A 16,313-nucleotide genomic window follows, 5' to 3' on the forward strand; every position below is an offset into this window, starting at 1 on the left:
ATGTAAATGAAAAGCCCATGTCATACTCAGTGAAAAGTGCTGCTTTCTCATCTTGTACTTGATTTTTTGGAATTAACATTAATCTTTTTTAAATTTTGATAAAATTTTGCAATGTGTTTACTATCCTTTCTGTGTGATGTCGAATGCATAATTGATAACCATTCTTATAGTTTAAGTCAGTGATGGTAGTGTTACTTAGGATAGGGCTAGATCAGAGGCTGCTCTGGGGAATTCCAGTAGAAACCTCTTTCTAGTTTGACATTGGTCCATTAAGTACTCAACCTATTGTTATATTTGTAAGTTTTCTTATTACCTAGGATATTCAGAGCAGAAGGCAACTCACTGTTGCTAGGTGCTCTTCTAATCTCTTTAATATCTTTCAGTCAGTATTCCTTTCCTTCATCTTCTTGCCCTAAATATAACCTGAGGATATTTTGCAGCCTTAGTTTTCTTTTTGGAAAGTTTCTTTTCTTAGCTTCTTTTTCTACTTTCTTTGGATTTTAGTTATTCCAAAACTTCATAAAGGTTTTTGCCTTTCCTCTTATGTTTAACATGTTTTTGGTTTTATGCTCTTTTCATCTTTTGAATATGTATTTTTTCTCCCAAGTTTTCTTTATTACTAAGCATCATTGTACCAACAGCAAAGGAGCTTTTAAAAGAGGAGAAAAGAATTCTTTTGGAAATAATTTGGCAAAATATATAAAAAGCCTTAAAATGTTTATATCCTTCAAATCAGGATTTCAACTTCTAAGAGTCTGCCTTGAAGAAATAATCTTAAATATATAAAACCATTTATACATAAGGATGGTCACCATAATGTTACTTATAATTTTGAAAAACTGGAAAGTAATGAAATCTTGTAGAATAGGGAAATGAAGTAAATTATACAGTTATATAATAGACAACTTTGCATAATTATGTTAGACGTCATTGATTTTTTTAAAGAATGATTAATTTTGAAACTAATTACTTCTAAAAAGTCAGCAACATGCATCTATTAAAGGATTAAAAACTTTATTTCCATTAAAATCAGTTTTAAGTCAGGAATGCATACTATCATTACTATTTTTTAACATTGCTTTAGGAGTTATGGCTGATGCAAAGAAGAGAAAATAAGTATGAATATTAAAATAAAGAGAAGAATTTATCTTTACTTGTAAATGATGTAATTGTATACCTAAGAAACCAAAAGACTCTACTAAAACTTTTATAATAGATAAGAAATTTACTAAGTTGTCTAGGTACAGTATAAATCTATAGAAATCAGCTTCTCTCTAAACTAGTAACACTCAGTTACAAATTAAAATATAAAGATATCTTATTTATAATGGCAACAAAATCTATGAAATTCTTGAAGACAAAGTTAATAAGAACGGGAAGAACACATGTAAAGGAAAACATAAAACTTACTGAGGGCATAAAGTAAGGGGAGGCTGTCATGGATTAGAAGAAAGTCTCAAAAAATTGTCAACTCATTCCAAAATAATGTATACATTTAATACATTTCCAGTCAGATTCTCGTATATTTTTCAAGCTGGACAAATTAATTACTCTAGAGATTACATCAAAAAATATATTTATGAGACTTGCTAATAAAGATTTGAAAAACACTAGTTGGAGAATTTTATAATTAAAACTGTGTTCTTGGCATAAGAAGATCAGTGGAATGATAAAGAGTGCAGAAGTAGAGCCAAGAATAAATGAGAATTTACCATTTGATCAAAGTCACATTTCAGTTTAGTGAGACATAATTTATTAAATAATAGTGCTAGCAAAATTGGCTATATGAAATAAGACAAAGTTAGATTCTTGCTTCATACTTCATACAGAGATACATCCCAGATGAGTTAAAGGCCTATATACAAAAAGTAAAACAATAAAAATTTTAGAAGAAAACTTACAAGAAGACTTGAATATTCTCAGGAAGCTCAGCATGCATAAAGGGAATGATTGACAAATGTGACTACATATAAATGTTAAATTCTGTATGGTAAACAATACCATAAACAAAGTCAAAGATAATATTGTACTGGGAGAAAATATTTACAATACATTTGACGGACAAGTAGTTAATATAAAGATTTTTTTTCCCAAAGAAAAAGAGAACATAATAATAGAAAAAGGGTAGAAAATATGAATAGGCAATTTATGGAAGAAAAGGTGCAAATTATTAATAAACATAAAAATATGTATTACTTGATCTCCCTGATAGTGGAACGGAAATCACACCATCAAAGTAGAACTTTCCACCCTTAGGGTTGCAAAATTCAAATATCTGTGTAAGACACTGTTGGTAAGAAAATGGAAGGGTTGTCTCATTCATTGCTTTTGTGAGTGTTTTTTAGAAAGTTTTCTGAAGATGTACAGTTAAGCTAAAATATGCATCCCTTTGACCCAGGTATCCCACTTTTTAATTCCTTACAGATGTGGTATCAACAGTGTATATGTTTGCCTGTGTGAGTACTGTGTATACTTGCACACTGGAATGTGTGTCATTTGAAGAATGGTTGTGTAACTTACAGTTGAGCTGTTGTATTGGATACTATGCAGCTACTAAAAAGAAATGAAGTAGAGCTAGGTATAATGACCTCAGAGATGGCCACAATCTATTTTTTTTTTAAGCTCTTTATTGGAATATAATTGCTTCACAATCTGTTTTTAAGAGGTAAAAAAGTTAAGTGTAAAATCTATGGCGTGAACCCATTTTATAAAAAAGGAAGTAGCACCTTATTTGAGTATTATATTAGTTTGCTAGTGCTTCCATAACAAAATACCACAGGCTGTATGGCTTAAACAGCAGAAATTTATTTTCTCACAGTTTTGGAGGCTGGAAGTCCAAGATCAAGGTGTTGGTAGATTTAGTTTCTTCTGAGCCATCTCTCCTTGCCTTGTAGACAGCCTTCTCACTGTCATCACATGACCTTTTCCTCTCTGCATGCTCATCCCTGGTTTGTCTCTCCTTTTCTTTTTTTTTTTTTTTTTCTCCTTTTCTTAAAAGGACACTAGTCACAGCGGATTAGGACTCCACCCTTATGACCTATTTATTTATTTATTTATTAAAAAATTTTTTTTTTTCCTTTGGCTGCATTGGGCCTTTGTTGCTACGTGCGGGCTTTCTCTAGTTGCAGAGAGTAGGGGCTACTCTTCGTTGTGGTGCATGGGCTTCTCATTGTGGTTGCTTCTCGTTGCAGAGCATGGGCTCTAGGTGCATAGGCTTTAGTAGTTGTGGCACATGGGCTCAATAGTTGTAGATCACAGGCTCTGGAGCGCAGGCTCAGTAGTAGTTGCTCCGCGGCATGTGGGATCCTCCCGGACCAGGGATCAAACCTGTGTCGCCTGCATTGGCAGGCAGATTCTTAACCACTGCGCCACCAGGGAAGGCCCCCTTATGACCTATTTAAAGGCGAGTTCTGTCTCTAAGTGCAGTCATATTGGGGACTAGGGCTTCAACATGTGAATTGTGGGGGACACAGTTTAGTGTATATTGTGTGTGTGTGTGTGTATGTGTGTGTGTGTGTGTGTGTGTGTGTGTATTATTAATGTAAGGGAGGAAGAATACCAACCAAACTGTTAACATTGGTTACTTGGGCACAGTCAGAGAGAGAGAGAAGCTTGTTGGTATGGAGAGGGAAAATTAGGCTTTTTCTTTATAAACTTTAGTGGTGTTGGGTTTGTCACAGCAAGCACATTTTGCTTTGCTTTTGCATGAATGATTTTCTAGAAAGTGTAAGTTACTAAAATTTACGAAGTAGAGACTCTGAACATACAAATAGTTGTTGAAAAAAATTGAAAGATTGGTAAAGATTTTCCACTAAAAAGGCTACCATCAGGCACATATGGTTTATGGCTAAATTCTAGATACTCTTCAAATTACAGAAAATCCCTCTGATAATCAAGCTGTTTTGGTCAATAGAAAAAGATGAATAAATGCCCTAATTAATTTTTTACAAATCAACATAAATTTGATACCAAAATGTACATGCAGAGAAAAGGTATAGAATGATATTACCAAGTCATTTGATTGCTAGCTAAATTTACAAGCTCAGATCTCATTAAAATCACATTTTTGGTTGGACATTTAATTGTCATTTCAGGTGACTAATTTTGTCAATTCTTTTTAGAGGAAACTTGATAAATTCCTAATATATTTGCTGAAAATTTCTCTTGATTATTGTCTGCTTTATCATCTTAAAAATTTTTTTGCACAACAAGAAAAGTTTTGTTTTGCTCTGTTTTAGCAAGTTGCAGCTGCCACCCATTGTAAAATTTGTGGCATATTTTCTTCCAGTCTCTTTTTTTCATTTACTATTCTACCAGTTCTTCTAGTTTCTACATCTTCATGTGATTCTGCATCATTAGTATACTTTAGTTTTAAATTTAAAAGTTTTTTTATAGTTATTTTCTTAAACTAGAAGAATATATCATAATGAAAATAATAAGCATTTCAGTATAACTACCTTTTTCAGTTTATATAGGTGTCACTGTAACCTGTGCTGAATGCACAAAATATTCAGATAAACACATTATAGTGTTACGTTGGTGCATAGGAAAACAAAGTCATTCGAATGGAATGAATCTGTTTACACTGACTACATCAAAGGTGTGTTTATATGATATACCAGAAGTGATATATGTGCCTGATGTGAGCACTACAGTACACATAATAGCTTACGTGATGCGATGGTTAAAGTGAGATGCAGTCTTATCAAAGCAACAAAATTGTGTTTAACAGAAAAGTATTTTACGCTACTTCATTTTTTTTTTTTTAATTTTTTTTATTTTTTGGGGGGTACACCAGGTTCAATCATCTGTTTCCATATACACATCCCTGTACTCCCTCCCTTCCCCGACCCCCCCCCCCCGAGTCCCCCCCACCCTCCCTGCCCCAGTCCTCCAAGGCATCTTCCATCCTCGAGCTGGACTCCCTTTGTTATACAACAACTTCCCACTGACTATTTTACAGTTGGTAGTATATATATGTTTGTGCTACTCTCTCGCTTCGTCTCAGTTTCCCCTTCACCCCCCGCCCCCTCCCATACCTCGAGTTCTCCAGTCCATTCTCTGTATCTGCATCCTTGTTCTTGTCACTGAGTTCATCAGTACCATTTTTAGATTCCGTATATGTGAGTTAGCATACAATATTTGTCCTTCTCTTTCTGACTTACTTCACTCTGTATGACAGATTGTAGTTCTATCCACCTCATTACATATAGCTCCATCTCATCCCTTTTTATAGCTGAGTAATATTCCATTGTATATATATGCCACATCTTCTGTATCCATTCATTTGTTGATGGGCATTTAGGTTGCTTCCATGTCCTGCCTATTGTAAATAGTGCTGCAATAAACATTATGGTACAAGTTTCTTTTGGGATTATGGTTTTCTTTGGGTATATGCCCAGGAGTGGGATTACTGGATCATGTGGTAGTTCTATTTGTAGTTTTTGAAGGAACCTCCAAATTGTTTTCCATAGTGGCTGTACCAACTTACAGTCCCACCAACAGTGCAGGAGACTTCCCTTTTCTCCACACCCTCTCCAACATTTGTGGTTTCCAGACTTTGTGATGATGGCCATTCTGATTGGTGTGAGGTGATACCTCATTATGGCTTTAACTTGCATTTCTCTGATGATGAGTGATGTTGAGCATCTTTTCATGTGTTTGTTGGCCATCTGTATGTCTTCTTTGGAGAAATGTCTATTTAGGTCTTCTGCCCATTTGTGGATTGGGTTATTTGCTTTTTTGGTATTAAGCTTCATGAGCTGCTTGTATATTTTGGAGGTTAATCCTTTGTCTGTTGTTTCATAGGCAATTATTTTTTCCCATTCTGAGGCTTGCCTTTTAGTCTTGTTTATGGTTTCTTTTGCTGTGCAGAAGCTTTTAAGTTTCATGAGGTCCCATTCATTTATTCTTGATTTTATTTCCCTGATTCTAGGAGGTGGGTCAAAAAGGATCTTGCTTTGATGTATGTCATAGAGTGTTCTGCCTATGTTTTCCTCTAGGAGTTTTCTAGTGTCTGGCCTTACATGTAGGTCTTGAATCCATTTGGAGTTTCTTTTTGTGTATGGTGTTAGGAAGTGTTCTAATTTCATTCTTTTACATGTTGCTGTCCAATTTTCCCAGCACCACTTATTGAAGAGGCTGTCTTTTTTCCATTGTATATCCTTGCCTCCTTTGTCAAAGATAAGGTGCCCATATGTGTTTGGGCTTACTTCTGAGTTCTCTATTCTAGTCCATTGATCGTCCTTTCTATTTTTGTGCCAGTACCATACTGTCTTGATCGCTATGGCCTTGTAGTATAGTTTGAAGTCAGGAAGCCTGATTCCACCAACTCCATTTTTCCTTCTCAAGATTGCTTTGGCTATTCGGGGTCTTTTGCGTTTCCATACAAATCGTAAGATTTCTTGTTCTAGTTCTGTGAAAAATGCCATTGGTAATTTGATCGGGATTGTATTGAAACTGTAAATTGCTTTGGGTAGTACAGTCATTTTCACGATGTTGATTCTTCCAATCCAGAAACATGGTATGTCCCTCCATCTGTTTGTGTCGTCTTTGATTTCTTTCATCAATGTTTTAAAGTTTTCTGCATACAGATCTTTTGCCTCCTTAGGCAGGTTTATTCCTAGGTATTTTATTCTTTTGGTTGCAATGGTGAATGGGAGAGTTTCCTTAATTTCCCTTTCTGCTCTTCTGTTGTTAGTGTATAGGAATGCAAGAGATTTCTGTGCATTAATTTTGTATCCTGCTACTTTACTAAACTCATCAATGAGTGCTAGCAGTTTTCTGGTAGAGTCTTTAGGGTTTTCTATATATAATATTATGTCATCTGCAAAGAGTTACAATTTTACTTCTTCTTTTCCAATTTGGATTCCTTTTATTTCTTTTTCTTCTCTGATTGCTGTGGCTAAAACTTCCAAAACTGTGTTGAATAATAATGGTGAGAGTGGACACCCTTGTCTTGTTCCTGTTCTTAGAGGGAATTCTTCCAGTTTTTCCCCGTTGAGAACGATGTTGGCTTTTGGTTTTTCATATATGGCTTTGCTTATGTTGAGGTAATTTCCTTCTATGCCCATTTTCTGGAGAGCTTTGATCATAAATGGGTGTTGAACTTTGTCAAAAGCTTTTTCTGCATCTATTGAAATGATCATATGGTTTTTATCCTTCAATTTGTTGCTATGATGTATCACATTGATTGATTTGTGTATATTGAAGAATCCTTGCATCCCAGGGATAAACCCCACTTGATCATGGTGTATGATTTTTTTAATGTGCTGTTGGAGTCTGTTAGCTAGTATTTTGTTGAGGATTTTTGCATCTATATTCATCAGTGATATTGATCTGTAGTTTTCTTTTTTTGTGACATCTTTGCCTGGTTTTGGTATCAGGGTGATGGTGGCCTCATAGAATGAGTTTGGGAGTGCTCCGCCTTCTGCAATATTTTGGAAGAGTTTGAGAAGGATAGGTGTTAACTCTTCTCGAAATGTTTGATAGAATTCGCCCGTGAACCCATCCTGGGCTTTTGTGTGTTGGGAGATTTTTAATCACTGCCTCAATTTCTGTACTTGTGATTGGTCTGTTCATGGTTTCTATTTCTTCCTGGTTCAGTGTTGGAAGATTGTATTTTTCTAAGAATGTATCCATTTCTTCCAGGTTATCCAATTGATTGGCATATAGTTGCTTGTAGTAGTCTCTCATGATGTTTTGTATTTCTGAGGTGTCCGTTGTTACTTCTCCTTTTTCATTTCTAATTCTGTTGATTTGCGTCTTCTCCCTTTTTTTCTTGATGAGTCTGGCTAATGGTTTATCAATTTTGTTAATCTTCTCAAAGAACCAGCTTTTAGTTTTATTTATTTTTCTTATGGTTTCTTTCCTTTCTTTTTCATTTATTTCTGCTCTGATCTTTATGATTTCTTTCCTTCTGCTCACTTTGGGGTTTCTTTGTTCTTCTTTCTCTAGTTGTTTTAGGTGTAAGGTTAGGTTGTTTATTCGATCATTTTCTTCTTTCTTAAGGTAGGACTGTATTGCTATAAACTTCCCTCTTAGAACTGCTTTTGCTGCATCCCATAGGTTTTGGGTTGTTGTGTTTTCGTTGTCATTTGTTTCTAGATATTTTTTGATTTCCTCTTTGATTTCTTTAGTGATTTCTTGGTTGTTTAAGAGTGAATTGTTTAGCCTCCATGTGTTTGTATTTTTTGCAGTTTTTTTCTTGTAATTGATATCTAGTCTCATGGCGTTGTCGTCTGAGAAGATGCTTCATATGATTTCAATTTTCTTGAATTTGCTGAGGTTTGATTTGTGACCTAAGATGTGATCTGTCCTGGAAAATGTTTTCTGTGCACTTGAGAAGAAAGTGTAGTCTGTCGTTTTTGGATGGAATGTCCCATAAATATCAATGAAGTCGAGATGGTCTAATGTGTCATTTAAAGCTTGTGTGTCCTTATTTATTTTCTGTTTGGATGATCTGTCCATTGATGTAAGTGGGGTGTTCAAGTCTCCCACTATTATTGTGTTCCTGTGGATGTCCCCTTTTATAGCTGTTAGCATTTGCCTTATGTATTGAGGTGCTCCTATATTGGGGGCATAGATATTTACCATTGTGATATGTTCTTCTTGAATGGATCCCTTGATCATTATGTAGTGTCCTTCCTTGTCTCTTGTAATAGTCTTTACTTTCAAGTCTAGTTTGTCTGATATGAGTATTGCTACTCCAGCTTTCTTTTGGCTTCCATTTGCATGGAATATCTTTTTCTATCCCTTTACTTTCAGTCTGTATGTGTCCCTTGATCTGAAGTGGGTTTCTTGTAGGCAGCATATAGAAGGGTCTTGTTTTTGTATCCATTCAGCCAGTCTGTGTCTTTTGGTTGGAGCATTTAATCCATTTACATTTAAAGTGATTATTGACATGTGTGTTCCAATGACCATTTTCTTCATTGTTTGGGGTTTGTATTTGTAGGTGTTTTCCTTTTCTTGTGTTTCCTACTTAGAGAAGTTCCTTTAGCACTTGTTGTAAGGCTGGTTTGGTGGTGCTGAATTCTCTTCACTTTTGCTTGTCTGGAAAGCTTTTGATTTCTCCCTCAAATCTGAATGAGATTCTTGCTGGGTAGAGTATTCTTGGCTGTGGGTTTCTCTCTTTCAGGACTTTCAGTATATCCTGCCATTCCCTTCTGGCCTGCAGAGTTTCTGTAGAAAGGTCAGCTGTTATCCTGATGGGTTTTCCCTTATATGTTGTTAGTTGCTTTTCTCTTGCTGCTTTCAATCTTTTTTCTTTGTGTTTCATTGTCGTTAGTTTGATTAATATGTGTCTTAGTGTATTTCTCCTTGGGTTTATTCTGTATGGGACTCTCTGTGCTTCTTGGACTTGGTTAATTATTTCCTTTCCCATGATGGGGAAGTTTTCCACTATAACCTCTTCAAATATTTTCTCAGACCCTTTCTTGTTTTCTTCTTCTTCTGGGATGGCTATAATTCGAATGTTGGTACGTTTAAGGTTATCACTGAGGTCTCTGAGACTGTCTTCTAATCTTTTTATTCTTTTTTCTTTTTCCTGCTCTGTGGCAGTTATTTCCCCCATTCTATCTTCCAACTCATTTATTCGTTCTTCTGCCTCAGTCATTCTGCTGGTTATAGCATCTAGAGTATTTTTAATTTTAGTTATTTTGTTATCCATTGCTGTTTGTTTTTCTGAGTTCTGATGAACTGTTTGTTGTACTTTCTCTATTTTGTTATCGAGATTTTGTATCATTTTTACTATCATCACTCTAAATTCTTTTTCAGGCATTTTTCATATTTCCTCTTCATTTATTTGGTGTTGTGGGTTTTTTTCCTGCTCCTTTGCCTGCATGGTGTTTGTTTGTTTCCTCATGGTTGTCCAAACTTTTGGGGTTGCTTGTCCTGGCAATAGAGGTGTTTATAGAAGACTGTCCAAGCTTCAGACTAATGTCCAAGTATTGGATTAAACAAATAGTAAGTCTAGGAAACACATACATGTATAAAACACACAATTACTGAATCCGTTAAGGCATAAGGCTCTAGAAAGACCTGACAGAACCCCAGTGTGCTATCAGATATTCAGAGAGAAACCCAGCGGAAATTGACAACTGAAACAGAACAAATCAGAGACAAAAGCAAAAGCAAACAAACAACAAATAACACCCTACACATACAAACATCAATCCAGGGAGATTTTGTAAGCTAGGATCAAATATAGAAAAGAGCTGGAGTACCACCAGAGAGAATGGAGATTCTCAGAATGTAATTAGACAACTGTACTAAGAACTAAGATAAAGACAAAAGCCTAATATTAAATACCAAGGCAGTGCATCATCTGGAGAATAGAGCAAGGAGTCTGAGCAGACCGATAGTGTTGCTTATAAGTATGTTAAGATAAAATAGACTTAAAAAGGCTGGAAGAAAGGGGAACAGAAGAGCGTAATGTGGTTGGAAATATGCACATATAAAGAAAGGAATAGAAATGTATAAAAGATAGGGATGAAAGGAAAGTATGAGAGATATTTTGTCCGTACTACCAAAAACTTAGCCAGATATAGAAGTATATAAAAAGGCAAAAAAAAATAAATAAATAAAAAAAAATAAAAAATATCATTAAAAAATTATGTTATAAAACTTGTAGATCCCTTAGGGCTAAGATCGTATTTAATAAATCAAAAAAAAAAAAAAAAAAGAGAGAGAGAAAGAAAAAAAAAAAAAATCCAGAACTGATCCCAGAATGGACCAGTTCAATAGGTATTGATACTACTATTTCTGTTTCCTTAGTGTCTCAGCTGTAAGTGTCCTTCTCCTTGCCTTGAGTTTTTTTTGCATTATTCTGTGACCAGCAAAGGTTCCTTTATTGTTCGTCTGTAAGCGTAGGTGTGTGTGGAGGGAGAGGGTACAATAGTGGCTCCTTCTCCTGGGAGTGAGTGAGCAGTGGCACACTGTTGTTTCAGTCAGGCTTGGAGGTGCCTGTTGCAGAGGGCGCTGGTGGCTCAGGTGTAAACAGAAAGTCTTAGAGTTGGGCCTCTCTCGGGGTTTTTTTTCTTTTTGATGCTGTTGTTTTTTTTTTTTTTCTCTCGGCAGCCTCCCTGCTGCTGGCGTTGCAAGGAGTTTTATTCTAGCCTCGCCCGAGTGCCTGAGGGTGCTTGTTATCCCTGAGTGCCTTAGGTGGCCCACGGGCGTCTCTCCACTGCCTGTTGCAGAGGCGCCAAAAGAGAGGGAGAGGCTACTCGCGCGGCTCCTCCCCTCCACCCATGAGCCTGCAGCCTCCAGCCGCCATCATGGCCGGGCAGCTCTCAGGGATGGGCACTCCTCTCCGCGGACCCCCTCCCTCCTGTCCTCTCGGTCCGTCACCCTACTGGCAACAATGTTTCTCACCCTGAACCAGCTCTCCGGTTCCCACGCTCCCGCTCCTGGACCCTCCGTTCAGCCGCGGATCGATATCTCAGTCCGGGAACGCTGAGCTGCGCTGCGGACCCTCCGTATGTTTCTCACTCCCTCCAGTCTGCCACAGCTCTGCTGCTTCACCCTCTCTGAGCCCTCGTAGATGCCTCCCTACCAGCTATGTCGGGCTCCCCGCAGCCCTCTCTGGTGTCTGAGGCCGTCTGCTGGTGTTCAGCTGGTTCTCTGTGGGAATCACTGCGTCCTTCTGTGCATTCCCAATGCATCTGTGGCGAGGGATGCACTCCACGTCTCTCTACTTCGCCGCCATCTTTTCTCTCCCCATTTTTTTTTTGAGTTTAAAATTTTTATTAACAAAATGATCAGAAGTCCCATGTACTCTTCACCCAGTTTTACCCAATGTTAGCGTCTTATATAATAATAGTATAATATCAAAACCAGGAAGTTGACTTTGGTGCAATTCACAGAGCTTATTCAGATTTCTCCAGTTTTACTTGCAGTCATTTGTGTGTGTGAATACTTCTGTGCAATTTATTACATGTGTAGATTCATATAACTACCATCACAATCAAGATATAGAACTGTTCTGTCACCACAAGTCTCCCTTGTGCTACCCATTATAACCACACACCCTTGCTTCCATTTTAAACTTGATTTGAAATTACTTAAAATTAAAAAAAATTGAATTCGTCAGTCACACTAGCCCCATTTCAAATACTCACTAGCAAAATGTGGCTGGTTGCTGTCATATTGGCCAGTGCAGGCCTAGACTTCAGATACTGTAAGATATCTCAAGGCTCTGAGGTAGTATGGTCACTTTCTCTTAAGGTTCTTATATACTATTTAGTTAATTAATGGTATGTTCTAAATATAACTCCCTCAAAATGTGTTACAAAAAGCCATCATACAGTATACCGTGGAAGAGATGTTGAGGTATTCTGTTTGGTAGACTAGATATTATGCTATAATGTAAGGTGTTTATTGATATTTTACTTAGAATAAACACTCAGATCCTTTGCAGAGATGAAAAAAGTGTGTTTATTTATTATTAGAGAACTGGGATTTTATTCTAAACTAGTTTCAACTTCGTATGCAGAACTTCTGAGGGCTTGTCATATAATCAGATCCATAGATTAGCAGTAGATGATTACAGTGTAACTGGCTTAATACCTTAATGTTATAGATAACAGGCAGTCATACAGTACAGGCACTCATTTGAGCAGTGAAAATAAAATAATAATTGTGTGTCATGCTTTTCCCATGTAATCAGTTGAGATAGCTATAGAATTATTCGGGCTGTTTTCTTCTGTCATCTTAAAATGAAAGAATTCTAGAAAACTGGGGAGTTTGAGAATATATCCAGACTGTGAACAGTTTATTGTTTAAAACTTTTTCTTTTGAATTCAGATTTGTCTCTTGATGCTGACCTAGAAAATGAAAAAACACCTAAGATCATATTGGCTGAGATGCTTGGTGACATGATCTGGGAGGACTTGTCTGAGTGCCTCATTAAAAATTGTTTGGTTTATTCTATCCCAACAAATAGCAGCAAGTTACAGCAGTATGAAGAGGTAAGAGCAGAGGTATCACAGAAGGGTTGAAGAGACCATAGGTTCCTGTTGGTGTTACTTGTTTACCTTGGAAATCTTCTGTTCTTTAGTGACGTCTTTAAGAAAATTATTCATAAGCTGTGGACACAAATTCCCTCTATCTTCATTTCTCTTCAGGCTTCCTACCTTTTGATTGGGGAAGTATGTTTTCTTATTAAGTACGTTTTCTTTAGTAAGATACTTTTGAAAAACAATTGTTTTTAATTTGTGTCAGCTATAGTAGCTACTATGTGACACTTTACTTTTTGGCTTCTTTTTAGTGTTTCCTCAAACACTAAAATAAGTACAGTAGTCCCCCCTTATCTTTGGGGATAGGTTCCAGGACCCCAGTGAAGGCCTGAACCTGTGGATAGCACTGAGCTATATATATATGTACTCTTTCTTTTCTATGCTAACGGGCAGGTAGTGTATGTAGCATGGATGTGCTGGACAAAAGGATGACACATCCTGGGCAAGACAGAGCGGGAAAGTGCTCGATTTCATCACACGACTCAGAGCAGCGCACAGTTTGAAACTTAGGAGTTGTTTGTTTTTGGAATTTTCTGTCTAATAGTTTTCAGACCATAGTTGACTTTGGGTAACTGAAACTGAGAATGAAGGAGGAACCTATTGTATATTTATTTAAAAATTTTTGCACCTTTACTAAGCAGAATCAAAAACTTTTAATGAAGGTGCTCTTCCTAATGAATTTAAGGCCAGAAAAAATGAATACTATTTTTATACCTAGTAATTGATGGTCTTTTCTAAAACTTAAATGACCAGCTGGTCCTTGTTCTTTTCTATACATTGCATATGAAATTTTAGTATTGAAAAGAAATATATGTATATAATTCTTTTTCTTTTTTTCCCCTTGTGTTTCTTTCTTAGATCATACAATCCACTGAAGAATTTGAAAATGCCTTAAAGGAGATGAGGTTTTTAAAAGGAGATACTACTGATTTGCTGAAATATGCCCGTAACATCAATTCTCATTTTGCTAACAAGAAGTGTCAGGATGTGATCGTGGAGGCTAGAAACCTAATGACCTCTGAAATTCACAACACTGTGAAGGTATGGGGGGGGTGGAGGAGTGGGGGGCTATTATAGTGTGTTACATTGTATTAGGAAGCAGCTCATTTTTGAGATAGTTATGGTAGAGTGGAAGAGCACATGACAGCTGCCGAGCTCATTGAGGCGAGTTATTAATCTTCTTAAACATTAGTTTTCTCATCTTTAAAGAGGTCCTAATACCTACCTCTTTTCATAGGGTATTGTGGGGTCCAGATAAGATAATGCACATAAAAGCATTGTGTAAATTGAAAAAGTCTACATTAGTGTAATGGATTCCTGTTGTTGAAATCAGAGTATATCCGTCTACAGAGTTTTCGCAGCTTTATCACTTGAGTTTTTAGTACACAGTTTCATGACAGGTATTGTTGTATCCAGAGATTATATCCTGTTGCGAAAATGTTGACTTCATCGCTTAAGCTAATAGAGGTGTTAGTTTTGAAGTTAATAAAAACAAACAGAAAGATGTGATCTTTGTATGGTATAAACAATTATCTGTAAAATCTGAGGACAAATTAATTTGCATTGAGGGTAATTTACTCCTTTGACTTTAGATAATTCTGTGTATTTTTTTCTGTTTTTTTTTTTTAACATCTTACGTATATAAAATAATATTTGGCAAATGTAAGGTGTTACTTAGATTAAAAGAAGACATACACTAAAGTAATCCCTTAATAGAAAGTTCCTCAGCCATTTTTCTCCTATCACTGAGAGGACTGTGCTCTTCTTCCCTCTGTCCTTTCTGTCATCCCCCATTTTCCTGGGGGTAGGTACCCTGTTATAGTGTCCACTTCAGTAAAATATTTAATTAGCCACTTGAAGTGCACAGATATTAACACATTTAGATGTAATCTTGAGTTGTTAAGGGAGCTGAAATACACTCAGTACTGGGAACTGGGCTGTAGGTTTTTTTTACATGAGTATCGCTTATGTCACTCTTGTGCACAAAATCCAGTGGTTTCCCATCATTCAGAGAAAGACCCCATAGCCTTACAGTGGCCTGAGGCCTTGTGTGATCTGTCCCCTCATTGCCTCTCTGACTCCATCTCCTATTGCGTTCCTCTTCAGTCACGCTGCTCATTTGCCAGGCCAACTTGGCTGCAGAACTTCTGAACCTCTTTTTCCCTCTGCTTGGACTATCACCACAGATACCTACATGGCTTGCTCCCTTTCCTCACCACTCTTTAAATTGTGACCTCCCCCTATTTCCTGCACCTTTTCCTTGCTTTATTTTTCTTCATATCACTTATTATCAATAAATATTCTGTATGAATTATCTTTTGTTTTCACCCCTAGAAAATAAACTCTACAGGAGCAGGGTTGGGTTTTTTTTTTTTTCCCGTTTGTTTTATTCTTTACTGTTTTGTTTACTGTTGTATCTCTAGCATCAAGAAAATATCTGGTGTGTACTACTATGTCCTTAGTGCTCAGTAAATATTTGGTAAATGAGTTAATACATATCCCATTAGCTCTGTCATAACTCCTTGTTATAAATAGGATCGTCACCAGATTGTTTTGTGACTCTGGGCTAAATCTTTTAACCTTGTTGGACCTCATTTTCTTCTTCTGTAATACTCAACTTCTGTTCAACCAGTTCTGACATTTTGACTGTATTTCCCCCCTAAGTACCGAAATCCTAATGATGTAGCTTCCTCTAGATCAGAGTTTCTCAGCAGTGCCACTATTGACATTTGGGGCCAGATAATTGTTTGCTCTGGGGGCCGTCCTGTAGGATGTTTAGTAACATCCTAAACCTCTACCCACTAGATGCCAGTAGCACCTCTCCTGGTTGTGATGTTTGTATTCTCATGTAAACATCATAACAGCCCTGTGAAGTGGATATTATTATACCATTTTACAGGTGGCAAGTCTGATGACTTAAACATTTTTATTAGACTTGAAACTTATTCTATCAGAAATTTTCCCATTGTGTTCTGACAGTAAAATATCTTAATTGATTAAAAAAGAAAAAAATTTTCCATTGAGGTCTAGTATATGCAGAGCAGAGCTGCTCTTCTTGCAGTAGGAACCTGCTGCTTCCCCCTGCTTAATCTCTCCTTTTTTGGCCCCTGAGGAATCTTTGAGGAGCAAGGTTTGAAAACCATTATTGTAGCGCAATTTCTTGATATTACAATGAGAAAATTGAGGTCAAGAGAGGTTAAATGATTTTGTTAAAAGTTAGGGTAGAAAATATCACTGATGTTTCCAGACTAGAAGCCTAGCATTCTTTCCTTTAGTCTTGGCCAAATCTGGGAATTTTCA

General features: G+C 36.7%; 1 protein-coding gene across 2 annotated transcripts in view; it reads left to right on the plus strand.

Annotated features, from left to right (window-relative positions):
- ZW10 (zw10 kinetochore protein) overlaps positions 1-16,313 on the plus strand; it is a 39,288-nt gene that overhangs the window by 11,025 nt on the left and 11,950 nt on the right. For both annotated transcript variants that reach the window (XM_057750446.1, XM_057750445.1), the window contains exons 8-9: positions 12,802-12,965; positions 13,872-14,054. In XM_057750446.1, the coding sequence (XP_057606429.1) occupies positions 12,802-12,965; positions 13,872-14,054 (347 nt within the window). The remainder of the gene's footprint in view (positions 1-12,801; positions 12,966-13,871; positions 14,055-16,313) is intronic.

The sequence above is a fragment of the Hippopotamus amphibius genome, chromosome 9 (assembly GCF_030028045.1).
Source record: "Hippopotamus amphibius kiboko isolate mHipAmp2 chromosome 9, mHipAmp2.hap2, whole genome shotgun sequence".
NCBI lineage: Eukaryota > Metazoa > Chordata > Mammalia > Artiodactyla > Hippopotamidae > Hippopotamus > Hippopotamus amphibius.